Source organism: Rhinolophus ferrumequinum, chromosome 16 (assembly GCF_004115265.2).
Source record: "Rhinolophus ferrumequinum isolate MPI-CBG mRhiFer1 chromosome 16, mRhiFer1_v1.p, whole genome shotgun sequence".
NCBI lineage: Eukaryota > Metazoa > Chordata > Mammalia > Chiroptera > Rhinolophidae > Rhinolophus > Rhinolophus ferrumequinum.
The window spans coordinates 492,989-519,614 of record NC_046299.1 but is presented as its reverse complement, the minus strand read 5'-3'; the positions used below and the strand labels follow the sequence as shown (position 1 = coordinate 519,614).

General features: G+C 56.0%; 1 protein-coding gene across 1 annotated transcript in view; it reads right to left on the bottom strand.

Annotated features, from left to right (window-relative positions):
- Window positions 1–26,626, bottom strand: part of CFAP46 (cilia and flagella associated protein 46) — a 90,051-nt gene that overhangs the window by 5,160 nt on the left and 58,265 nt on the right. The window contains exons 36-55 of the mRNA XM_033129774.1: window positions 24,706–24,903; window positions 24,517–24,623; window positions 22,599–22,775; window positions 21,644–21,779; window positions 15,806–15,994; window positions 14,890–15,078; window positions 14,242–14,376; window positions 13,909–14,088; window positions 13,357–13,527; window positions 10,778–10,875; window positions 10,214–10,290; window positions 9,117–9,247; window positions 8,480–8,637; window positions 7,847–7,926; window positions 6,279–6,440; window positions 1,862–1,932; window positions 1,727–1,787; window positions 1,623–1,658; window positions 1,025–1,127; window positions 184–296 (exon numbers count right to left, since the gene is read on the bottom strand). Of these exons, the coding sequence (XP_032985665.1) occupies window positions 184–296; window positions 1,025–1,127; window positions 1,623–1,658; window positions 1,727–1,787; window positions 1,862–1,932; window positions 6,279–6,440; window positions 7,847–7,926; window positions 8,480–8,637; window positions 9,117–9,247; window positions 10,214–10,290; window positions 10,778–10,875; window positions 13,357–13,527; window positions 13,909–14,088; window positions 14,242–14,376; window positions 14,890–15,078; window positions 15,806–15,994; window positions 21,644–21,779; window positions 22,599–22,775; window positions 24,517–24,623; window positions 24,706–24,903 (2,572 nt within the window). The remainder of the gene's footprint in view (window positions 1–183; window positions 297–1,024; window positions 1,128–1,622; window positions 1,659–1,726; window positions 1,788–1,861; window positions 1,933–6,278; window positions 6,441–7,846; window positions 7,927–8,479; window positions 8,638–9,116; window positions 9,248–10,213; window positions 10,291–10,777; window positions 10,876–13,356; window positions 13,528–13,908; window positions 14,089–14,241; window positions 14,377–14,889; window positions 15,079–15,805; window positions 15,995–21,643; window positions 21,780–22,598; window positions 22,776–24,516; window positions 24,624–24,705; window positions 24,904–26,626) is intronic.

The following is a 26,626-nucleotide window of genomic DNA, read 5'->3' as shown; positions in this document are numbered from 1 at the left end:
GGTGTCTGAGAAATGCAGGTGGGGCCTGAGGGCAGGAGAAGCTGGCCCCGGAACCCCCAGCCCTTTTTGTCCGACGACACACGGCTGGCCCGGCCCTGTCCCAGTGGGTCCGTGGCTATTCGTTTTGTACCCACAGGTCCTGGTGGAGAGTCGGGCTGGGGGTCCCGAGAGGACCTGGCTCACCCTCTAAGTTCATGGCCGCCAACCTTTCCACCAGCACGTGGGACAGGAAGCTCTCCATCCCGTAGAAGAAGAAGCCTTCACAGCTGCCCAGGATCTGCTCCCACTCGGCCTGGCTGCACAGGGAGGAGAGTGACTGGTGGGCAGGCGGGCGGCCAGGCACAGGCAGAGGTCCGAGAGCAGTGCAGCCAGGACAACTCTGTCCTGAAGCCCTGAGGGCCGCGGGCGGCAGGTGACACACTTCGGGACGTGCTGTTAAAGCAACTGTCCTCGGCTGTCTTCCCGCTACGCCCCACTCCTCACTAGGACAGCACCAGTGCTCACGCTGACGTGGCCTCTCTCTGTGTCTGACACTCAGGCTCCCTCGGCGGCTGGTCTAGCCAGCTCTCCTGAGAATGGACCTCGTGTCCCTGGGGTGAACCAGGGCCATGGCTCTGGAAAGTGCTAGAAGGACACTTCCCTGACTGCCAAGCATACCCACGTCCCCAAGGGCATCCACAGGACATGTCCCACAGGCCCAGCTCCTGCAGGAGGCCCAGCTGACTGGCTGCGGGACCTTGTGCGGGGGCACAGCCCTGGGTGCCCAGGTCCTCCCTAGAAAACGGGGTGCAGACAAGGACTCCTGAGTCGGCCCCTCGAAGGCCAAGGAGCCCCGTGTGTGAGGGGGACAGTCAGACACCAGGAGCCACTGGGCGTCCACAGGACAGGCAGGGTCAGGGCGGGAAGGAGCCTGAGGGAGAGAGCAAGGCCCAGGTGTAGAGGGAGGACAGAGCCCCACGTGTGCAGCCCCGCCCGCTGGCTCCCTGGTGCCCTGCTGCAGACGGCGCAGGGACCCAGGGCCGACCTGGGCAAGTGCTTATTTCCCAGGTGTCCCGTCCATCGCGCAGTGAACGTGTCTCTGAATTTGTCCAGGATTTCCTGGGTCACGGAGACAGGAGTCAGCTCATCTGCAATGACAAGTAACTGATGACAAACACAGGAGCTCTCCACACACGTGTGGCGCTGTGGGGCCAGGCAGGTCCCTGTGCCCTTGGAGCAGTGGGCGCCCCGGGCTGAGCCCCACAGGCTGAGGTGGCGTCAGCATTCACTGCTTGTGGAAATGTTAGTCTCATTCCTTCCTTTGGGACCAATTTTGCAAAAGAGAAACCCATGGACTTAAGTGCTGAGAGCTGCAGGGGTGGCACCCACACCACCTGGAGGCCCCTTGCCTCCCCGCCGCCCAGAAGGGGGCCAGATGCCGCTGCAGGGGTCATTTTTCACACCACTGCTGTGTGCTGTGGCTGCAGGCAGTGAGGGAGGGCCAGGCTCCCTGAGGGGACAGTGGGAAGAGGCAGAGGCCTGAGGCCACGCATGCTGCCCCGGGGGGCCGGGCCACGCCTGGCACGGGGGGGGGGGCGTGTGGCACATGTGTGTGTGGAGTGGGGGCCGTGGGAAGCGCTCACCTGTGCCCTGGGCCTCGTTGTACGGGTCCACGACGACTGGGTCTTGGTTAAGGAGAACCAGGACCACAGGCTCGCATCAGGGGCGGGGGTCCAGCAAAGGATACACTTGAAGGTGTCCGAGTTGACTGTGACGCAGTCGGGGAAGGTGGCCCGGGGCACGCTGCCCTACGACGACAGACGACTGTTGGTGGGGACGTCCTGTGTCCAGCTGGAGGGTCAGCGGGGCCCCGCCCGCCTACCTTCGGGCCCCTCTTTGCTGGACCTCTCCTCCTGAATTCTTTGCCTTTGGTGTCCTTTTTCACGCTCCCTTCTGTTGGAAACAAAAAGCAGTAGTGACGCCGTGGAACTAGACAGGTGGGCACAGCACTGACTGCCACTCAGCTGTTCACTCTGAAATGGTTCGTTTCAGGTTACGTGAATTTCACCTCAATAAAAAGGCAAGAGATAGTGGGCACCGTTGATTTTAAGTTTTGTAAAGTTGAAATGGCAGTCATTTCTCAACTGCACAGGCTGACAGTGTGGGGAAGGCCCGGGCCAGGAGACGCAAGAACGAACGGTCACCCGAGGCTCCCAGGCCCAGCCGCCGACCACTCACACACCATGCTGGGCACCCACCAGGGTGCCTGCTGTGGGGCCGGGCCCTGCTGGCTGCTCTGCCTCCTGCCCAAGCGTTTGCTGTCTGTCTCCTGGCTGCACTTCTGCTGCAGTGGCTCCCGGGCCCTCCTGCAGGCACTCGGACGATGGCAGCTTCTTCCTTCCCGCTCCCACATCCCCTGCTGTTTGCCTACGCTGGAAGAACTGAGTGGGGCTGCCGGCCGTGTCCCGACTGCTTTTCAAACAACCGATTTTTGCCTTCATCTGCCTTTGTTGCTGTCTGCTCTGGATGTATTATAGCCCTGCCTCCACTTTCTACCTGTGCCGCACATATTCTGAGGCTATTTGACCTCCCTGATGGATCAAAGCACGAGCATCCGGTGACGCCCTGTCCCTAACCATGATGATGGCTGTGCAGTCTGTGGCATCTGACCGAGAGACAGCGGTCCCTTCTGGTCATCCGCCGAATGTGTGTCCCCCTCGGCTTTCTGACACCCGTGACCCTTTTCTTTAGGTGTCTCCCGTAAACAGCATCTGATGCTCAGGCAGCCTTTGCCTGTCCCTGCCAGTCAGCTGGCGGGTGTGGCCCATGCCCTTTTCAACTGAGGATCAAAATGGCTTCACCACCTCGCCCTGTCGGTGGGCTTCTCCACGACGGGCCCGTCTAATGTGACTGAGTACCTGGTCCCTTTGTTTTCTTACTCGTTCGCCCTCTTTATTGGTTTGGAATCCATACACCAGCTCAGCTCTTTTGGGTGGTTTACGGTGATCATGCCCAAACAGCCTTCCTCCCGCGTGAACATGCGGGCTCCGGGATGCTCCACTTTGACGCCTGTAAAACCTTCTTTTGGGACCACTCAGTAATGTATTTAAAAAGATTCAACTAGCATTAGGCAGATTTTTTGTGACTCTGTGGTGAGACTTTGTAGCAGCTCTTGTTGTTACTGTAACAAATCACCATAAATGTCGGGGCTGAAAACAACACAAATTTATTATCTCCCCATCCGGACATCAGAGATCGAAAGGGGTCCCACTGGATTAAAATCGAGGTGTGGGCAGGCTGGCCCCCTGTGGAGGCCCTGGGCCCAGGGCCACTGCTCCATCTGCAGACAGCGCAGCACGGCACCTCCCAATCTCTCGGCCCCTCCTCTCTCCCTCCCGGAGGAACCTTGTGATGCCCGAGGACTGTCTGCCCATTTCAGGGCCCTTCACTGGGTCACATCTGCACAGTCCCTTTGGTCATGTCAGGTCACTCACAGCTCCTGGGGATCAGCGTGTGGACGCCTTTGGGGGCCGTTCTTCTGCCCACCGCAACGGATGTGCTACAGTCTCCTCCCACTGTTGCCATGACCACATGCGGGGGCGGGGGCGGGGGTGGGAGGCCCCCTGCACAGACAGTGCGCGCACAGTGGTTGCCTCACACTACACATGAATACCAGTTTCAGAGGGAGGGTAGATACAAACGTGAAAGGCAAAAAAAGGTGTACCTGGAAGACATTAGAGGGTAGTAGCTTCATGATCCTGAAGTAAGGAATGACTTACAAAAAGACCCCAAACACCAGCTACTGAGAAAAGCAGATAACCCAGTGGGAAAGCTGACAAAGGACTAGAACACGTTCTTCGGAGGAGGAGGCCTTCCAAACAAACGGCCGCTGAGGAGTGAAAAAGGTCTCCCTTCCCTGAGGCCTTGAGCTTGGAGGCACCACCACAGACGCTGGCCTCCCACGGAGAGGCTTCTAGAAGATGCAAGGTCTGTTTTCCAGCCTTTATTGTCAACCCATTATTATCCTTTGAATGGATTCCTTTAAAGAACTGTATTTTCCGTCTTGCATTTTCATTCATGCAGATGACCGTTACCTTTTTATTTTTTAAAAAAGATTTTATCGGGGAAGGGGAACAGGACTTTATTGGGGAGCAGTGTGTACTTCCAGGCCTTTTTTTTTTTCCCATGTCAAGTTGTTGTCCTTTCAATCTTAGTTGTGGAGGGTGCAGCTCAGCTCCAGGTCCAGTTGCCGTTTCTAGTTGCAGGGGGCACAGCCCACCATCCCTTGTGGAAGTCGAACCGACAACCTTGTGGTTGAGAGCCCACTGGCCCATGTGGGAATCGATCCGGTAGCCTTTGGAGTTAGGAGCACGGAGCTCCAAAGGCCTGAGCCGCGGGCTGGCCCCAGTTACCTTTTAATTGGGGTTTTTACACCATTTACAGAGAATGTGATTGGGTTGAAATCTACTATCTTGCAGTTTGTTTTCTATTTGTCCCGTCTGGTCTTTGTTCCATTTCCCCTCTTTTCCGGTCTCTGTTGGGCTGTTTTTCATGACTCCATCCGTCTGCGTATTAGCTGTAAATCTGTTTGTTCCTAGTGGGAGCAGTTGCTTACGTCTCTGATTCCTCACTGTCTGCCTTCAAGCACCACCACACCACTGTCGTACGCGCCAGTCACACGTTAGAAACCCCACACTATATTGTTAGTTTTTGCTCTAAACTGTCAAAATCTTTTAAGGAGATTTTAAAAACAAGAAAAAAGTTTTAAATATTACCACCCGCTTCCTGCTCTGTGTTTCCTTGTGCGTGTTTCTGTCTATTTTTTTCCAGCCTGAAGCACATTCTTTAGCACTTTTTTGTCATGTAGGCAGGCCTCCTGGTGAATCCCTTCCCCTTTTCTGTGTCTGAGAAAGCCTTTCTTTCACCAGTGCTTTTGGAAGCGATCTGACAGGCTCTTCTTTAAGAATTTAAAGGCGCTCACTGTTTGCCTGCACTCGGTCTGCCGTTGCTCCTGGATCGGGTCTTTTTCCTTCTCCTGCTTTTAAAAGTCACGCGTGGATCAACAATAAATCATCGACTGTGACGTTCCTGGTACCGTTTCCTTTTTGTCTCTTGTGTTTGGGGCTTGCTGAGCCTCTTGGGTCTGTGGGATCACAGTTTCTATCAGATCTGGGGGACCATTACTTCAGATACCCCCGCCCAGGACTGTTCCATGAGAACTGTTTTAATGGCCTGTCTCCTGATTCTATCAGCTGTGTCATTTCTGGGTCCGTGTCGATCACTTGGTTTTCTCTCCACTGGGCCGTCATTTCCCGCTGGTCTGCGTGCCTCGTAATTTTTCACTGAATGTCCAGCCCTTTCACCTTTTACCTTATTGGGTGCTGGATACTTTTAGTCTGTACACTTTCTCGAGCTTGGTTGGGGGATGCAGTTAAGTTACCTGGAAATACTTTGATGCTTTGCGGCTCATTTTAAGTTCCACTGGGTGGGGCTAGGCAGCCGTCTTCATTAGTGCAGAGGCAGGTCGTCCTCTCTGGTCACTGTACCGGAGGCCTGTAGGAGATGAGTGCCCACTCTGGCGGGCGGACAGCTGAGCCACGCGCAGGCCGGAATGAGCTCGGTGACGGGTCTCTGTTCCTGTCCCTGACCTTGGGGAGTTTGATCGCATCCCTGCAGACCAGTTCTCAGCTGAAGGCATGTGGGACTCTCTGCTGATCTCTCCTCCCAGGACCTGCCCCCAGAACTCTCATCATCTGGGTCCCCAGGCACCCAGCGCCACCTCCTCAGCCCGGGGAGACTGAGACACTCCACCCAGCCCCCTCGGTGCTGCATCACCTATTGGTCCCCTCCTTTGGGGTCACCGTCCCCACCTGATCACCGATGTCTGAAAACCATTGTTTCATACATTTTGTCTGTTTTTTTCCTTGTTTCAGTTGGAAGGGCAAATTTGGTCCTTGTTATTTCATCCTGGATGGAAGTCTGACCTATCTATTTTTATTTAATTTGATATTTATTTGGAGAGCAGCAGCCACGCAGAGGTCTGTGCAGGGGACAGCAGGGAGAACGCCCGCACGCCGGCCGCCCGCGTCCCTCCCTCGCTGCCGCTCACCACCTGAGTGACAGTGCAGCTGCTCACTGCATGTCCCCTCCTTTGAAACACAAGCTTGTGAGGCTAAGAATGACCCTGACAGAAGGCCAGGCACATAGTAGGTGCTCTGTAAACACCTTTCATAATCACCCTCTAGCAAAAGTAATTCACACAATCCCGTCCCACACCTGAACGCCGAGGCAGTGCTCACCTGTCTCCTCCTTGTGGAGGCGGGTCCACAGCATCTGGAGGGAGAACTCCCGGGACACAGAGGAGACCGCCGCCGCCCCGAGCACAGACAGGCCTTCCAGCGGCAACTCTAGGAGATATCTGTCCACCACGAGGATGACGGCATCTGCAGCCTCGGGCTCAGCTGGGGGCAGAAGGACACCAGCTAAGCCCGCAGAGGACCAGCCCCCGCGCCTGCCATTGCTGAAGCCATCTGCTGGACTGCAGCGCCCCCTTGCAGATCGGGGGGGGGTGTGGACCCAGGATTGGCGGGGCTCTCCCGGGAGAGACACTGATGGTCCTGAGCCCAGGTCACAAGAATGTCGGATCCCCCAGGGCTCTGAGGACTTATCCAGCTCAGGCATCCAGTTCCTGAGACAGGTCCTGGGGTGCAAGGGCTCCTCTAAGTAAGGAGCCGCCTTTCAAAGGGCGAGCAGCTGCACTGAGCCTCTCCCAGAGGAGAGCACAGAGGGGTCCGGGCTGCCCAAGAGGCCCCTCGAAGGAGCCGTGTCCTGCCTGTCGGGGAGACCTGCTGTTTCTGATAGGCACGGTGGTCAGGGCCAACCTGCCCCCTAGGATCCTTGACCTGCGAAGTGGAAGCCCGTGTGCCTGCCCTCGAGTGGCCTCCTTATCCTGACCCAGGGAGCTCTGAGGTCTCAGGGCACAGCAGTGGCCTTGGGTAGTCCAGCCTGGCCTCTCCCTGGACTGCAAGCGTGACCCAGCAGGTGCACACACTTCCGAAACCCTCACTTCAGCTCCACTGGTGGGCAGCTGGCAGGTGCTCAGGTGCCGTGGGCAGCTCAGTACCGGAGGAAGTCAGAGCCTTGACAAAACCCCGACCCGTCCCCCTCTGCTCCACAATTCTTTGTGGGAGGAAGAAAAGTAGACGAATGCAATGCCTTTTTAAAAGAGCAATTTATAAAATCAGGTGCCCGGTGAGACGGAACCTTCGCGGACACTGAGTGCTCCTCCCCCATAGTGGGGTTGGATGGTGTGGCCAGCACATTTCAAATGGGTTTAAGCTCAGTGAGTGAGAAAAAGGGTCTGTCCTGGAAGTGCAGACGGCCGTGAAGCCGCAGATACCCAGGCTGGGCGGCCCTGCAGCTGCCCTCCCCGGCTCAGGCAACACAAGCACGTTCGTTTTCTACTGAGGACAGCAGCAGCCCATGGACCTGGAAGGCCATGGAGCCTCCCTCCGGCCCTCATACCATCTGGGACGCACACACTCCAACGGTGACAGCCCACGCGACGTCGTAAAACATGGCACGGCGTGCTGCAGCCATGGGCACACATGGGTGTCAGTGTACCTCAGAGGGTGGGCACTGGTCAGGGGCCGTGCACAGAACCTTCTGGGCGCCCCCCGCCCCCGGGTGCTCGGCACCCTGGGAGACCCTTGGAGAGAGGCCCGCCTGCAGCTGCTGGGAGCATTTCTAGCCCATCTCCGCTCTCACCGACGGGTGGGTGCGTCCCAACCCAACTGTCCATCATCAGCCACAGGAGGCTCCTGAGGTCACTCGGGGCCTTGCTGGCCTCCGTGTGGCTGTCACTCACCCAGGGGCAGCGACAGGTTCCGTTCCTTGTCCTTGCTCTTTGGTTTCCCCAAATCCGCAACAATCGTGGGACTCTGCATTCTGAAAGCCAAAGGCACACATTCAGGTTTTAAAGATCCATGGAAATCACACGTAGGAAGAACTAAAGAGCATCGCCTTGGGCCACCGGGAGTCTCCATGGCTCACTCTGGGGATGGCCTCACTGGGCAAACGGGGTCGGGAGTACCTCTGACCTCTGACCTCTTGGCACATCTGGAAAGTACCATGTGTCCGGTCCCGCTTTCCTACCAGAAACAAGTCAGGGGAGCTGGGCCCCTCTAGCTGCTCTCCCCTCTACCACACACTCGACAAGCGGGGACGAGAGGTGGGGTCTTGGAACGGTCGGGGAACCAGGACTTCTTCCCAGAACAGACAGGACAGAGTCGGGTGCTCTGGGGGTGAAGGGGCCTTCACGCATCCCCATTTAGCGTGGGGAGAAGCTCGTTAGCATATGGTGTCATGACGAGACTCGCTTCCACGTGAACAGTATCTGAGGAAAACAGCCCTGCCTCTCCACCTTCCCCAGCCAGTCACTGCGCTGCTCTGGGACTCAGAGTTCCAGCCGAAGCTCTTCAGAAATAGGCAGGACAGGCACCTGGGCTCCCGGCAGCTGAGCAGGGGGAATAGCGGCCGCAGGTAGTCCTCCAGGGCCTTCAGGGTGTTTCTGAAGCTCTGCACAGAGAGCTTTTCCCTTTCAAGGCACCTGCCTTCCTGCTCCTGTCTCAGCCCAAAGAGCCCGTGATCGGAAGGTGTCTAAGGAGAGCCCACAAAACACACTGGTTAGCTGGGGCCGGTGGGGCACGGGCCCGCATGGAAAGGCCGGTCCTGGAAGCCGCCTGGTGGCCGGGGCCCAGCTCACGAGCACAGGAGGCCCCTGCCTGCGTGCCAGGGTCCCCCAGACCCCCGCAGACAGTGCTCCCTGCTGGTCTCACCGCCCACTCCGCTGAGAGCCCCCTGGGATCCCCAGCCCCACCCGACTCCTCTGCTCACATCACGGGAGCGTCTGCATCAGACCAGGCTCAGGGATCCAAAGACAAATTGGCCCCCACTCAGCAGGGAGGCCGACAGCTCCTGGGGTCCTGATGGCCAGAGCCCCCCATCCGGTGGGGAAAGACCTTGCCCAGGCCCCCACCCCCACCCCCACCCCCACCCCACTGCAGCTGGGCTGGGGTCCCAGGCCCCCGACAGGCTGGTGGCAGCCCAGACAGCTGGGCTTGGGGCCTGCGCCTCACCAGGCCTGGGGCCAAGGCCATGTCCTCTCTGTACACCTCAGCCTGGGTCTGTTCCCGGAACTCCTGGGCGCTGGCCAACAGGCAGGAGAAGGCAGCCGGGCTCACCGCCACCCGAGACACCTTGCAGAAGCCTGTGGAGACAGAGAGCGCCGCTGTCCTGCACACGGCTTAGCAGACCTGCCCTTCGTGCGTGGCCCTTGGGACTTATGAGAGAAAGCAAATGGTGGGCGTACTCTGCACGAGCCCCCCCACCACCCCCAGGCTGCATGCCCTTCCTCTGAGTCAGTGGTGTAACCACTACCAGGACCCCGCAGGCAGCTCCTGGAGTCTGACCTGTGCCGCCGGGGAGCGGCGGGTATCTGCCACACCAGGCAACAGGATGGGCCAGGAGAGCAAGACTCCCCAAAGATCAGGGAAAGAAAGGGAGACAGCAACTACACGTTTAAAATGCGCCAGTGCTGCAGTGTGGACACTGCGAGGGGAGTCAGCTCCGCATGGCTGGGCCAGGCCTCGGCGACCCCGGGAGGGCCAGCCCCCAGGGTCCGGTCCTCTGCCATGGACAGAGCTCCTGTTCACGCAGGACAACTTTCATAAATGGCGCTGGTGCTTGGGGCTCATGGAGGTAGCCTGAGGGGTCCCGAAGAAGCAGCAGATGGACTCTACCGTTCTAGAACCTTCCTTAGTTTCAAAAGAAACCAAGTAGAATTAGGCGCCTGAAGCACAAGGAAGAAAGAGGGTGTTCCGCTGGAGAGGAAATGCCGGAGAGGGCGAGAGGGGTGCTGTGTACAGTGTATGGTTTCCCGAGCAGCCCGTGGGACTACACGGGGACTGGTACAGTGTCACCGGCTGGCTGACAGCTGGGGCTCCCCTCAGCGAGATACATGGCCAGACTTTGCTGAGCCTGTCCAACCCCAGGGAAACACACGCCTCTGGGCGTCATTTATGTGTCGGCTCTCCATCCTGAGAGCTGCTGTTGGGGGAGATGGCATGTGGGTGGGGGCTAGGGTCGCCACACCCAGTGGAGGGACCTGTGTGTGTGTTGGCCGGGGCGTGCCAGCCCGGGATGGCCCCCGGCAGTACTGCCTCGCAGAGCTTACCCCCCACCTGCAGCTCCTTCCCTTTGGCTGAACGGACGAGCCTGGGACTCTCGTAGGCAGCGCCGTAGAGATGGGTCCTGTGGGAAGGATGCAGAATGGACTCGAAGTCCAGCTCTGGGGCCCAGAGTGTCCCCAAAGACATGATCCTGAGAGCCACATACATGTCTGGTAGGAGCCCCTTCCCACGGGCATGTCCACAGAGTCGCGACAGAATTAAAACAGGCCCATCTGGGCACAGTCACTGGGTGAACCGTCTGCAGCCGCTGCCGGGGGCTGGGCAGGCCACTTGCTCTCCAGACGAGCCAGACGGTTCGGCCCCACATGAATGGTGACCTTTAGACCAGACACATGGGGCCACTCTGGGGATGGGAGGTAGCACCGTGCCCACCCCCGTATCATTGCAGCCTGGGCATAATCGCAATGATCCCTGGGCCTCTTCTGAGAACGACGTGCTCCCCCCTCCACCGCTAAGCTGAGAGGGAGCCTCCCCCCCATCCCCTATCTGTGGCGTGGCCACCCCCGTGCTTTGGGGGGACAGGCACAGGAATAGAAAGGAGGCCTCACCTGTCCGGTGAGTGATGCAGAAAGATGATCCGGAAAGTGGGAGGAATCTCATTCAAGAGGTTAAAGTGTTGTTTAGTGACCTGGAGATTCTGCCAAGCCTGTGTGACAAACAGGGAATCAAAGGACACATGTAGGTTGTGGAGACAGGTCACCCCAGAGGGGGCTTTTGAGCCAGTTGGTGGGACCCCAGCAAGACTCATGGCTACCACAAGGGGGCAGCAGGCACACGTGGGATTCACCGGCTCCCAGCTAATGTCAGAAACCTGATTTGCACGACCCCAAGCACAGACTCTTCGCTGTGCCTCCACACCACACATGTAGAGCCACACGGGCACCAGCCTCATGTGCACACACCCACCCTGCCCTCTGGGCAGTACGGTCAGCCCTGTGTGCCGTCCTGCCCTGCGGGACCCGTGGGGGTCACACCGCCAGAGGGTTCCAGCGCCTGCTCTCTCTGCACGCAGCCCCGCAGTGAGCTGACTGCTCAAAAGCATGACTCCCACTTTCGCTGAGCTTCTGGTTTGCCAAAGCTGGCCAGTGTCCACACTCACGTCCAGCAGGGCGATCCGATGACACTTGTCCAAGGAGGGTAGACAGAGACAAGGCAGTGCCAGTCACAGCCAGGCAGCTGGCAGCGTCTCCATAATGGGCCATGGCCACACGACCAGACAGGGACTCAGGGCACTGTCCCCGGGCCCGCCTCCCACGGAGACCACGGCAGACTCTGTCCCCAGGTCCATCCACGCTGGCGTGCTCAGGGGCTGACCCCTCCTCACTGCACAGTGTCCCACGACCACTTTGTCCCCTGTGGGCAGTGGGCATCTGGCTAGGGGCCGTGACGGACCCTGAGTGCCTGCTCCTGGGACCACAGGAAGGTCCTGCAGACACAGGGGTGCAGTGACTGGGTTGAACACGCCCGTGCTCAGCTGCAGTGGCTTGTACCCAACTGTCCAAGGGGACGGTGACCGCAGTGCACGGCCCGTGGCCAGAGCCCCAGCTCCCACCTTCTCAGCCCCACAGGGCATGTCCACCTGCTTCATCTTAGCCTCCTCTGAAGACGCAGGCTGAAAGTGCGCGTTTCTCATGTGGCACTTGCCCCTGGCCAGTCGTCCCTGCCATCCTCTCCAGCTGCAGGGTTTCTGCTCCCTGCTCTCTAGTTCAGTTCACTGTGAGCTCTTCATTCTGAGACCCTGACGGGACCGTCTTGCGAGGCCAGGCTCTCTGGTCGCCTCCTCCTAGGCAGGTCTTTGTTTCCCAGGCATCATGAGACCACAGCAGAGCTCACTGCCTTCTAGGAGCTTCCACGCAAAGCCCACATGGCCCAGGGATCAGCCTGGTGTGCCGCGCTACCTCCCTTTCCCGAGGTCTCTGTCAGGTCCAGGCCCAGCTGCTCCCTGAACCAGCCAGTGACCTGGGGCAGACAACGGACAGTCAGTCGGCTGCCCAAGGCTTTCCACTCAGGAATTTTAGCTTGGCTGCTTCTCGATTCCCCACGCTGATGCCGTCCCGTGAGGTCCTGCAGCTCTCCAGCTTTTCTGTGGCCTGCAGCCCCCACCCCCAGTGTAGCTGACCCTGAGTCTGTGACACAGTGCAGGTTTCCATGAGGACAGAACAGCAGCGGCGGGAGCAGTAACACTAACACCGTGACAGCGATGGCACCACTGACCAAGCCCCCAGCACCTGGGTCCTGTTCTCTGAACTGGATGCATTTGGTCCCTCCAAATTCCTGAGTTGGGCACTGTGTTACCCCAGTACAGGGGAGGAGAGGGAGGGCAGTGGCTGGCCCAGGTGTCCACTCATTTGTGAAAGAGTTGGGACCGCACGTCGGCTTACAGAGGTCACCACCTTGCTCTTCGCTCACTCCCTTCTTCAGTGACGCTGACTGGAGCGGCCCTTTATTCCAGCTTGGCACGCGGCCCCCAGTGGGCATAGACACATGTGGATGTCTTCCTCCAGCTGCAGCCCCACCCCCAGGCTGGTAGCATCTTGCCCTGCGGCTCAAGGAAGGACTTTCCCTCAAGGGGCTTAAGGCATCGGCTCTTGGCAGGGCAGCCCTGTTCCCATTGGTCTGCAGACTTGGCTGTCACTTCTGGGGAGGGGCTACTGGCCTTTGGTGGGTGGGGGCCAGGGATGCTGATAAACACCCCACAGTACACAGGGCGGCCCCACCCTGGGTGAAAGGACCCCAGAAGCAACTGTGAGGGAAAGGAGGGATGTGGCTGGACCGCCTGGAGTGCTTTAGTCTGCTCTTCATGACACAGCCTCACCGGAGTCCTGTTTCTTTAAATACCCCAACTCCCACCCGTCAGTCCCCGGGGAGGAAGAGGCGCAAGTGGCCATGGTGACCTGCACATGGTTCTCAGGATTCAGCTCTGTAGCTGAATGGGACCAGAATGCCAGCCTCACGACCACCCCGGACACGGCCGCCCAGACCCCCACAGTCACCCAGGAAGTGGCCCTCCTGGAGCCACACAGCCAGCAAGAGGCAGAGGCAGGATGTGGGCCCAGGCCACAGCCTCTGCTGAAGTCAGGCTCCCAGGCCGGGCTGCAGGTTTACAGGGTGTGCCCAGCTTAGTCACCTTGGACATGGCGGCCAGCCTCTGCTCCACGCGGGCAGACAGGCTGGTGGAAGTCCCCTCCTGGCACCTCAGCCTGCGCTGGAGCTGCAGCAGGGCCGCCAGCTGTGAGCTGCTGGTGTCCGCAGTGGCCGTGAGCAGAACGCCCCGCATCATGTCTGAGGCCGAGCAGCTCTGCAACAGATCGCGGAGGGCGCGGGGCTGCTCAGGCCGCCGTGGGAGGAGCCCCGCGGATGCCCTACTTCTTCCAGTTGCCCGTCTGGCTGTTCCCCCAGGACACGCCCACCGCGGCAAATGCTGCTTCGCTCTGAGCTCCCGACCCCAAGGCTCTTGAACCCACAGAACACAAGTAAGAGGAGCGGAGGCTCAGGGGACCTCACGCAGACACCGTCCCTACCATCATCCGGTGACCCCGCGGCCTCTCCTCTAAGCCAGCACCGGCCTTCATGCAGAGGCCCCAGTCGCAGCCCAGCTGGTGGGGCCTCCAGCAGGAGGGAGCACTCTCCCCAAGGTGGCCCAGAGGGCCTCAGGAAGGTGCAGAGAGCCGAGCCATACCTGCGACAGTGCCAGGAACTGGCACGTGGCGGCCGGGTCCAGGGTGCCAACGCACTCCACCATCTCCAGGCTGGCAGCTGCCGCGATGTCCAGGAGGCCATTACCAAGGGCCACCTGCAGGCACTGCAACAGCACCTCGGATGCCTGGGCCAGGCACTGCTGGGCGAGGGCCAGCCTCCTCTGCGGGGGGAGGGGCAAGGGGCTCAGGCAGGCTCCGCGGGAGGGGCGCATGCCGGGCAGGTGGGAGGGGCGCAGGACTGGTGGGAGGGGCAGGTGGGAGGGGCGAAGGGCAGGGCAGGTGGGCGCAGCGCGGGGCACGTGGGCGCGGCTCACCTTTAGGTCCGAGGCTTTCTCGCGGTGCTCCTCCAGGGCTGCCCTGAAGGCCAGTAGGCTGCCGTAGTGCTCCTCCCTGTCGCCCTCATCCTGGATGATCTCCAGACCCTTGAGGCTGCTCAGGTCAGCACCCGCCTAGGGACCATGTATCACCAGTCAGGGCATTCGTGGGGTGGACAACGCCCGCCCACCCGGAGTGCCTGTCAGATTCTGTTGGCCGTGGGGCCCTGGGCCGAGAGCGGAGGCTGACAGGGGCAGCCGGGTGGGGAGCAGCTCTGGGGACACAAGCTGTGCTGTGCTCACTTTCCTTCAGTCCCTGGGCACTGGCACCGAGTCAGATGCCCGCCCCGGGGGGGGGAGGGGCTGGGGGACAAATGCACAAACCAACCCCAGGGTCCTGTGGGGCCTGTCTGCAGGACGAGCCACCCTGACAGGGTCCTTGGGGGTACCACGGGGAACCTGCCTGGGGGCAGAGGGCCCAGAAGAACTGGGTTTGTGGGATCACAGCAGGGAGGGGCAGGAGGAAGCTGGGCTGAGAGGGAGCGGGGGCTGGACGGGCACATTTCTGGAAAGCCCAGTGCCCAGCCCCTTGGGACTTTGTGCACGTTTCCGTGATGCCCTGCCCCACAGACCAGAACAGGAGTGTACCAAGAGGTTCTCCTCCCAGTAGAAGGATGGGTACACAGGGTCTGTGTGTGTGGCCAGTAGGTGGAGGGCCTTCCCCGCCAGGCCGAGGAGCCGGGCACGGTTCTCCACGCAGCCGTTGCACAGCGGCTGCAGGCTCCCCAGCTGTGCCAGCGCCATGTGAGCCAGGGTCCGCTTCAGCATGAACCATTCCTTCAGGAACACAAACTGCTTCAGTTACCCGCTTCCACCTCAAAAAATGAGAGGCCCACCCTCTAGTACCCCCCGGGTCCCAGCTCCAGAGCCCTGGGAATGCTGACATCTGGGCAGTCTGAGAAACACCCAGTGGGTGTTGGGGAGGGTCTCCAGAGCTTAGGTGTTGAGAGGTCACTAAAGTTTGCTTATATAACCTTAAGGGGCTCATGACACACGTGAGTCCATATGAAGTTCAACTGTAGGATTATCTTTGATCCGTTTATAGTTACGTCCAATTTGATTCAAAATGTATGAAATCTAAGAAAATATCTAAAATGGCCAAACATGTCTCCTTCAGAACAAATTATTTTGCAAGTTGAACTTATTTTTTTAACAGAATGTAATTCACCTTCTGGGCTTTCTCACGTGCTGACATCAGTCAGAGCAAACTCAGGACTTGGAGAGGAGGGCTGTCATGTGCTTGGCAATACCCCCAAAGCCACCCAGGTTTCACGAGCCAGGTAGGTCCCCTGAGATGAGGCCTTTCCTCAGCAGGGCCTGGAGGCCCCCAGCTGCCCGGACACCTCTCGGGGCTGCCGGGAACTCCAGCCCTCGCATGCCCACTGGCCAGCCTTCACGTCAGGCACACAGTGAGGGAGCCCCACACAGCATGATAAGCGTGTGGATGGGTGAGCTCCCCGGCTGGACCGTGGGGATCGGGCCCAGTTCTCGTCCCAGATATTACCAAGCCGAGGGGGGTGTAGTCGCTCGTGCTCTGCAGGTAGGCGGCCAGCAGTTTGTCCGCGGAGCTCTGCTCTAACTGCTGCTTCAGGCTCTCCTGCCAGGTGAGTTGGAGCGTGTCCAGACACACCTCCACCAGGCTGAGTTTGACGTGTGCCAGCTTCCTCATCAGAGGCGAGTTGACGGTCTGCAACTGACATGTTTGGAATCCGCTTGGCTATTCTGATGTCTGAGTACACCCACAAAGCTGTCACCACAATGTCTGAGTACACCCACAAAGCGTGTGCCTCATGCCCCGCTTCGCCTGCGTCCCACCTCCCCAACTTCGTCCTTCCTGGTTGAGGGCTTAGGGACCTTCTGGAACTGTGGTTTGCGTTTTCTAGGTGGTACAGGTGGTCACAGGGTGTGCTGTCCAGCTCATTTCGCTCACATAATCAAGGTTTGCCCTCACGGTTGCGTGGGTTCGTTCCCCTTGCAGCTGAGTACTGTCCGTCGCACAGACGAACCGCAGCTGTTTTATCTGCTCCACTTGGGCCGTTGCAGGGACAACTCTGCCAACACCCCCCACAGATCTGTGTGTGGACAGGACTGGCATGGCTGCGTCGTGGGGCAGGCCTGTGTGTGACTAAGAAACTGCCACTGTTCTCCAAAGGCTGCACTTCACACGCCACCCACAGTGTGAATCCCAGCCCCCCACGTCCCTGCCAGCGTTCGGTGGGGCCAGTCTTTTAGAGTCACCATGTCCAGAAATGGGGGTGGTGGGGGGACTCCGGGGGAGTCATTATGGTTATAATTTGCAATTCCATGATTCACTATTGAAATCTGCCATCTTTTCACAAAAATATTTACCATCCATCCATTTTCTTTAGAGAAATGTCTGTTCAAAGGTTTTGCCCAATTTTTATTGGGTTGCTTTCTTATTAAGTTTTGGGAGTTGTTTGTATATTCTGTATGTAAGAGCTTTGTCAGATAGATGATTTGCAGATATTTTCTCCCAGTCTGTGACTTGCCTTTCATCCTCGTAATAGTGTCTTTTGAAGAGCAGATGTCCAGTTTAATTTTTATGGATCGTGCCTGTGGAGTCCTGAGTAAGAAATCTTTGCCCAGCCTCATGTTGCAAAGGTATTTTCTTCTAGAAGTTTTATAGTTTCAGCTCTCACATTCAGGTCTGTGGCCAACTTTAAGTTAGTTTTTTTTGGGGGGGGACGGTAAAGGGGTGGCCGTGAACTGAGTCTAGTGTTTGGCTATCCAGCTGTTCCAGCACCATTGTGTTAAACACTAGCTTTTCTTCACTGAATGGCCTTTGCACCTTTGCTGAAAATCAGGTTTGTGTGTGTGTGTGTGTGTGTGTGTGTGTGTGTGTGTGTGTCTGCTTCTGGATTCTCTATTATGTTCCATTGAACTACGCATATAATTTTACATTAAAATTGCACCCTCTTGATTCCTGTGGCTTTATATTAGGTTGGTGCAAAAGGAACTGCAGTTTTTGTCATTATGAACCTTTTAATTTGCAATGACTTTTGCACCAACCTAATAATGAGTCTTAAAATCAGGTAATGTTGGCCCTCCAACTTAGTTTTTCTTTTTCCAAGTGGTGTCGGCTGTATTAGGTGCTCTGCAATTCCACTCGGATTTCAAAATGATTTTGTCAGTTTCTATCAAAAAGCCTGCAGTTATCTGGATAAGGATTGCAGATAATTTAGGGAGAAGTGACACCTTAATAATATCAAGCCTTTCAATCCATGAACTTGATATATCTTTCCATTTATTTACGTCTTCTTTGATTTTTCTCAGCAATGTTTCGTAGTAACTGCTCAGGGTACAAGTTTTCACTTTTTGTCAAATATCATTTTTACGCTGTCATAAAGGGTAGTTTAAAATTTTTTTAATATCTGATCACTCAATATATAGAAATATGAAATGAATATTTGCACATTGTTCTTATATCCCACCACCTTATAAAGTCACGTGTTACTACTGGTAACAAGTTTATTACTTTTTGTAGTTTGCATAGGGTTTTCTACACCAATGATGATGTCTCTGTGAACAAAGACAGTTTTACTTCTTTTCCAATCTGGATGCTTTTAATAGAAAGACATATGTATTTCTTTATGTCTTTCTCTTGCCTTATTGAATTGGCTAGAACACGAATACAATTCTGAATAATTGTATAAAGGTGGTGAGAGGACACACCCCTGTCTAGTCTTTATCTCAGGGAACCGTTCAGTCTTTCACCATTAAGTATGATGTTACCGCTAGTTTTTTTTCATAGATGCCCTTCATCAGGTTGAAAAAGTTATCTTCTAGTAATAGTTTGCTAAGTCTTTTTTTAAAAATCAGGGATGGGTACTGGATTCTATCAATTGTTTTTCCTGCCTCCACAAAGATGATCATACGGATTTTTTTTTAATATGGTGAACCAAATTGATTGATTTTTGAATGTTGAACTATTCTTGGGATGACCCCACCTTGATGTTGATGCATTATCCTTTTTATATATGATTGGGTTTAATTTGTTAAAATTTTATTTGGAATTTTTGCATTAATGTTCATGAAGAACAATGGTCTGTAGTTTTTGTTTTGGTATCAGAGTAATACTAGCCCCATACAGTTGTAATGTAATCCCACCTTTTAAATTTTCTGGCAGAGTTTGTGCAGAATGTTTTTTTTCTTTTTTCCTTAAATGATGGTAGGATTCACTAATAAAGCCACGGGATCTGACATTTTCTTTCAGAAAAGACTTTTCACTACAAATTCATTTTTTTCAACAGAGGGCTATTCAGGTTCTCTATTTCTTTTTCCGTGATCTTTGGTAGTTTAGGTCTTCAAGGCATTTGTTCCATTTCACCTAAGTTGTCAAATACATCAGGATAAAATTGTTCCTGACATTCCTTTATTATTCCTTTCATATGTGTAGCTTCTTTGGTGATGTCACATCTCATTTCTGATATTGGTTATTTATGTCCTCCCCCACCCTCTTTTTTTCCTGGTCATCTGCATAGAAGTTTATCAATTTATTTAGTTTTTCAAAGAGCCATCTTTTGGCTTTGTTGATTTTCTCTTTCATTTTTCTGTTTTCTATTTCACTGCTTCAACTCTGATCTTCAATTTCTTTTCTTCTACTTGAGTTTAATTTGCTCTTTTTTCTACTTTCTTAAGGAGGAGGCTGAAGTTAATGATTTGGGATCCTTTTCTTTTCTTACACAGGTACTAGCGCTACAACTGTCCCCCTGAGTGCTGCCTCAGAGACATCTCAGAATCGCTGATGTGCTTTTTTTCCTCCCATTCAAAAATACTTTCCCTTTTGATTTCTTCTCTGGACCATAGTTATTTTGAGATACATGCTATTTACTTCCCAATTATTTGGGCATTTCTCCCATAGCTTTCTTTTTGTTTTCTTTTTTTCTTTTTTTTAATGGAGGTAAAATTGATATAACATGAAATTTGCCATTTTAAAGTGTATAATTCACCGGTACTTGGTGCATGCACATCATCCCTGTCTACTTCCCAAAGGGACCCACACCCACTCGACGGCGCCATGCCCCTCCCCAATCCCACCCGCACGACCACAGATTGCTTTCTGTCTCTGTGGATGGCGCTTTCTAGCCTCCGCTTTTTGATTTCGACTTCAGTTCCACTGTGGTCTCAGGACACACCTTATGTGACTTAAGTCCCTTCACATTTATTGAGACTCATTTTACGTGTGTGGTCCAGACGTGGTATATCATGGAAAATGTTCCACATGCTGCTGTGAGAAACGTTTCATCACCTATTAGGTCAAACTGGTGGGTATGTTCACATCTTTCTTATTTTCTGAAATCTGCTTTGCCTGATTTTAACGTGACCACGGCAGCTTTCCCTTGATGAGCATCCACCTGGCGCATCCTTCCAACCTTTCAGTTCTAGCTTATTTCTGTCTTTCTACTTCAAGTGGCTTTCTTGTACGCAGCGTGTAGCTGGGTCTGACAATTTCTTTTAATTGGGCAGTCAGACCATTTCCATTTTGTGTAATTATTAATAGGAGTAGGTTTCAGGTTCCGTCCTGCTGTCTGCTATCTATTTGCCCCATCTGTTCTTTATTCTCTTTCCCCTTTTTCTGCTTTCTTGTGGAACAAATGAACAATTTTTATGATTTTCTTTTATCTCCGTTCTTGAATTGTTAGGTACACCCCTTTGTTCTGTCATTTTGTGGTCACTTCAGGGTTTATGATACGTCACACCACTTCACACGGAGCATGAAAATCTTTTGTGCTACTGTCGTCATACACTTTGTCATACACTTCGTTTTTACATGTTAGCCCTATGAGACACTTATTTTTGTTTAAACCACCAATTTTCTTTCAAAGAGACTTAAATATTGAGAGCTCTTCTAAGTCTTCCCAGGTGGTTTACTTTTCGATGCTCTGGGATCATTTGAGTGACGTCCCCGTCCGGTACTGCTCACCCCATGTCTTGGCAGTGGCTGTAAGCCTCCTGCACTGAGTCTGCTCCAGACACCTTCTTTCAGCGCTTGAGCATTTGGGGGGAATCTTCACCCCATCTTCATTCTGGGGAGAGATTTTTGCTGGGTGTAGAGTTCTAGATGGACAGGTCTCTCAGTGGCTTTTTGGCTTTTTCGTCCTTGTTGCTCTGTACACGTTGTCTGATTGTAAGAACCTTTAGCCACGTCACTGCTTTTAAACAGTTCAGTTATGACGTGTCCTGGTCTAGTTTTCTTCCCAGTCATATTCGTGTGCTTGGGGCTCACTGAGCGTCTTGGATCTGTCAGTGAATGGCTACTGTTATTAAATCTGGAAAAATTTCAGCCATTATTCCTTCAAATATTTTTCTGTGAACCGCTGTTTGCCCTTGCTTTCTGGATCCCCGATCACACCTACGTCCATGCACTTGAAATTGCTCGTCTCAGCGACACTCTGTTAATTTCAACTTCTGTTCTCTTTGTTCTTTCTTTCGTTTTTAATAGTTCCAATAGCTATGTCTTCACGTTCTCCAATTTTCTACAATCTCTGCCATTTATCCCATCCGTGTATTCATCTCACGCACCGGTTTCTACCCTTAAAAGTTCAGTTTTGGTCTGCTCTTTGTATCTCTGTGTACTTCGCTATCTGAACATGTGGAATGCAGTTGTAATAATGGCTTTAATGTCCTGACTTCCAATTCAGCTCTGGCTTGGTTCTGATTGGCTGATTACTCTCCTTATTACGAGTTACCTGGTCCTGGCTTTTTACACACTGATGATTTCTGATTGGCTGCGAGATGTGGTGCATGTCATCTTGTTGGGTGCTGGGGCTCTTTACGTTCCTATTAAGTTTCCGAGCTTTGTTCTGAGAAAGTTATTTGGAAACAGTGGGACTTTGCAGGAGCGTGAGCAGTGCCCATCCAGGGCTAACTACTCCCGCTCTGTCTGTGCCAGTGCCCAGGCCACGAGCTGGGGACAGGCGCGGTCCTGGCCCTGCTTCTTGTCATCCTTCCCCTGATGCCTCCCAGCCTCAGGCAGTGTCCTACCAGGAACACGCTGCCCAGTCCCCAGGCGGGCACTGCGGGTCCCCCGAGCACCTCTGCAGCTTTCCTTCCCCCAGCACACCCGCTGGGCCTCTGTCCTGCAAAGTGCAGCCGCCTCGCTCTCCCCGGGTCCCCAGCCACATCCCCTCGACTCAGGCGTCGCCAGCCTCACCTGGGTCCCCCCCCATGTGGCCGCAGGTAGTGTGGACAGAGTGGGCCACCTCTGCTCACAGGTGGCTGCCCACCGTTGCTGAACACATGGCTTGGGGCGCTTTTTGCTCTTTCAGATGGGAGGCGGGAATGAGCAGAGTGTGCCCCAGGGTCCAGGCCACGTACTTACATCTTGAGAGGACAGGAAGCCCTGGACACTGCGGAACAGCTCTTCCACCTCGGCCGTGGCTCTCTGGGCCAGCCTGCAGGCCGCCAGGTAACACGCCGTCCTCTGCTCCTCGTCTGGCTCACTTCGGGCACAAAACCTTCATGAGACCAAGGGCGGAGTCACCACAAAAGGTTGACGCATCAGTCGTCAGTGCTAACAAGACGTGCAGTCTCTGTGTGACTACACTGTGTGTCCCCAGCACACGCACAGAGCGCCTCAGCAAGCACACACACTACACTGTCTTCATAAACACTGAGCCTGGCCTCACGGGCGTGCGAGCAGCTACGCCACACGTCCCCACCTTCCTGTGGGGGTGCTTCTCTGCGTCTCCAAGCCCTCACCGGCCACACACCATTCCACCTCCACCACATGACCGAGGTTACATTTCTTAAGTACCCACATCGCTTTCCATCATGACGGCTGGTTTTAACACCTTACATGTGATTGGCTTGTTGTGCTTTGAAATGCTGTGTGTCACCAGGCACGTGTGGCCCAAGGTGGGGTGTGGCAGGGGTGAGGCTTTGCCTGTCTCTCTGTGGGGATGGTGGCCAGTGCTGTGTCTGGGGTGGGGTCATAGAGCTGAGCAGGTGGGAAACTGAGGCGGCAGGACGGAAGAGAGGACACTCATGACAGGCTGCACTTGCGGGACACCACAGGGGCTTCATACCCCCAGTGTGCTGTCCCCAAGGGAAGTGCAGGTGGCCACAGGACCGGGGCCAGGAGGAGGTGTTTGGGGCCCAGTAGGGGCCGATGGGGAGGAAAGGTGGCCTGTGGGGAAGTGGTGGGGGTGGGGGCTCAGGGGGGAAGGGCCTGGCTGACCTGGCACGGGGACCGTGCTGTCACAGAGCACGGAGTGCCGGTCCCCAGCAGAGACAGCCAGACAGTCACATGTGCGTCTGCAGCGAGGCCCACTCACCTCTTGATATTTGCACGTTCCAGTTTTATAGCCGCACAATTTTCTTTGTAGCCACAGCTGATAAACTTTCTCTCAATCCCCACCAAGCTGTCATCCATGTCGTCCAGCAGGACCTGGCACCGGGAAGCTTCCCCGGCAGCGGACGCCCGGGCCACCTGGATCCGGAGGCTCACACACCTGCCGGGCGGGGGCTCCACTTTAGATTCCACCAAACACACGACACGATGTGACAAGGCCAGAAACTCGAGGACGACATCAACCGTCCAAGCGGTTCCAACAGTGCCTCTCGCTTCCATGCCCGAAGGAACTCCTATAGGAGTGTTTCTCGAAAACCAACACCCCCAGCAGCCACCTTCTCCAATCACAACAGGACACTCAGAAAGCAGCCCCCACCCTAGGTGTTCATCCATTTGTAAGTTCTAAACCACTCTCCCAAACCTGGGGGCAGGAAAGAACCCCGTGGGAACGGCCGTGCGCCCCGTGTCAGACAGGGAGCTGCCCTGGTGCTCAGAGGTGCTGCTGGCAGCAGAGGCAGTGGGAAGGTGTGGACGAAGTGACGAACGTGGAGGTGGGAACAGAATGGCACCAACAGCCCCTCACCAGCACAAAAAGGAGCTCATGACAAGGAAGCAGCAGAAACAAATCCAAAATGAGACAAATCCCGTTGCTTCGGCCAATAAAGCACAAGCTGTGTCTTGGAAAAGGTCAATGGAATGGGAATCTGGTTTCGAGGAGGAGAGATGGCACAGAGACGTGACAATGAGGGGAAAGACCTCAGACACAGCCTCTGTAAAAGCTACAAGAACCAGGCGGTGAGCGTTTGTACTGACACAGCCAAAAGCCCTGAGGAAAGTTTTCTAGAGAACACAAATTGCCAGACAAATCACTAAAAAAAAAGCCGAAAATCTGAAAGACTAACAACCATGGAAGAACTATTGCTGCTCCTTGAAGTCCTGCCCAGACAGGGTTGGGGGGGAGAGCCTGGTGCCACGCCAGGGATGGACCTGTGTGGGGGGACAGCCTGGTGCCGCCCCGGGGATGGACCTGTGTGGGGGGACAGCCTGGTGCCGCCCCGGGGATGGACCTGTGTGGGGGGACAGCCTGGTGCCGCCCCAGGGATGGACCTGTGTGGGGGGACAGCCTGGTGCCGCCCCGGGGATGGACCTGTGTGGGGGGACAGCCTGGTGCCGCCCCGGGGATGGACCTGTGTGGGGGGACAGCCTGGTGCCGCCCCGGGGATGGACCTGTGTGGGGGGACAGCCTGGTGCCGCCCCGGGGATGGACCTGTGTGGGGGGACAGCCTGGTGCCGCCCCGGGGATGGACCTGTGTGGGGGGACAGCCTGGTGCCGCCCCGGGGATGGACCTGTGTGGGGGGACAGCCTGGTGCTGCCCCGGGGATGGACCTGTGGGAAAGCAGGCAGGCAGAGGGGCAGGAGACATCCAAGCACTTGACCCAACTCTGCCCTGGCATAGGGTGAGAGGATGAGAGGAGGGGCACCCCCCCAACAGCCTGCTCACCTGCCTGGCGATACCTGTCCCCTCAACCAGAGAGTGGCCCAGAAGAAACCCACGCCCTGCCCTGCTCGGTGGGAAATGAGGGCCGTTCCCTGAGAACTTAGGGGCATGACAAGGCCACCTGCATCCCAGTCCCAAGCAAAGGAACATTGGAAAGGAGGAGACACTGCCTGCAGGAGCCCCCAGCCCAACACGAAGCTCTTGTGACCTCCCTGAAGCCACCTTCACAAGTGGCCGTGACAGACTCTGCTTCTCAAAGACAGTCTGAAGGACGCCCAGGATATTGGCGTTTTCTGTAGCTGGGAGAAGGGTGTGGCCATCCGGCCCTCATTACGTGAGTTTCTGACAGACAAAAAACACCACGGCTCTCATGGTAATTACAGTTTTTCTTACAAAAATCACCTGGCTTCTAGATCTGTGGCCATGAATTCCAATACAGGTGCTCGGTTCGGTCTTTCTTTCTTGAGAACCGTGAAGGCCTCGATGAGCTTTTCAAAGAGCTGGCAGACCTGAGAATGGCCGCACTGATGTGAGCGGGCCCAGCCCGCAGGCCCCTCTCCCAGCCGGGCACGCGGCCTCACCCATCCTCACCACTTCTTTCCCCTCGCTTTCCATGGACAAGAGGGCATCTCCGAGAGTCAGCGTGGAGCTGTACCAAAACTCCTCACCACCCCCCAGGCGCTGGGCCCGCTCCACCAGCTTCTTGGCTTGTCCGTAGTTCTTCTCCTTGTTGGCCAACTGTGCGAGAAGGTGCAGGCACCTGGATTCTGCACAAGGATCGTCAAGTTCCTAAAAAAGATGTCCATATATGGAGGCAGTGGGGTGGGGGAGACTGAGCAAGAGACAGAGAGGCAGAGACGGGGAGAGACAGAGACGGGCAGAGACAGAGACGGGGAGAGACAGAGACGGGGAGAGACAGAGACGGGCAGAGACAGAGACGGGGAGAGACAGAGACGGGCAGAGACAGAGACGGGGAGAGACAGAGATGGCAAGAGACAGAGACGGGGAGAGACAGAGATAGACAGAGAATGTGGCAGCTCCAGGCACAGGCCTTGCCACACCCGTGACCATCCACCGGGCTCCTCTCTGACATGAAGGGGTCTCCACGTTTGCCCCCAGGCCACAGGGTGGGCTTGAGGCCTGTGTGTGAGAACTGACCTCCAGGGCTCTGGACAGTGGGAAGGGCCCTGGGAAGCCCCTTCCCTTCAGCAGTAGGCTCCAGCACTGGCCCGCCCTCCTGGGCCACGTCAGCCCTGGGCTGGGAGCCTCTGCCCAGATGCTGGTCCAGGGCAAAGGGGCCGGTCTGGGTGGGCAGACCAAGTGTTCATATCTATGAGGCTTTGTGTGTCCTCGCCGGTCAGGGCTGCCTCTGTCCCCCATTCACTGCACATGGTGAGAGGAGGCCTGGGGGTAGGAGGGGGCAGTGGGGGCATCACCAGCTCTGGACTGAGCGCAGCAGGAGGACTTGGAGGAAGAGGAGGGGTCTAGGGTGGCTGAGTCCAGAGGGAGTGGCCAGCACGCAGCCCAAAGAGGCCGAAGTGGGGGGCCTGGTGGGCTCGGCCCAAGAGCCAGGGCCCTAGGAAGGCCAATGCGTGCAGGTTTGGGTGTAGCTGCTGTGCAACAGTAGCCAGAGCAGGGAGAACGGAGGTGGGCATGAGGGCTGGGCCCCTGCCAGGACCGTGGGACAGCACGAAAGCTGGTGGATGGAGCTGGAGGGACAGGCTGGCGGCTGGGTTGCCTGGGGAGCAGTGTGTGGGTGCAGGTAGCCACTTCCCCAGGAAGAGAGGGACAGTCCCTGCAGACACCCAGGGAAGACATCCCCAGCCAAGAGGTCACCTGGGGGGCCGAGTGCTGTGACCTCAGGGAAGAACCAAGAGGAGGGCGGAGATGGAGACTCGAGAATGTGGGATGGGTGGGTAGGTGAGGGGAAGATGCTGAGACACCTGTACACACCTGTCCCCACTGCCTGAGACGAGACTGGAACCCCCAAGGCTGTGATGGTGCCACTGAGTTTTTATACCCATTTATTAGGAAACTTTCTCTCTCTGGGGTTCTTCAAAACAAGTGACAGCAAGCTTTGCCTCACCCCCAGGGAAAACAGGTCTGAATGCTGGACAAAGAGAACCACCTATCTGTGGGCCCTGGAGCGCAGCTGAGCGGGCAGGATCCGGAGCTGCCATCCTTGGGAGGAGGACACACATATGGGGGCTCCACTCTGTCCTGGATTTTTCCCAAGGGTATCCGTCCTCGTAGGGGAGATGGCCCAGGAGGAAAGCAACAGTCCAACCAGGGAGAGGAAGCTGGAGCTTGGGCCCCCTGGAAGGTCCAGTACTGGGTGGGGGCACCCCAAAGACCTGTGCTTCATGGCAGAACAGGCTCGAGAGGCTGGCAGGCTGGAATGCTAGCTATTCGGGGGCTGGGTGAACGCCAGGCTGCCATCGAGACCCCAGAGACCACAGATACCGCAAGGCCCACCGAAGTGTGAGAACGGTCACGGGTCAAAGGGGCTGGC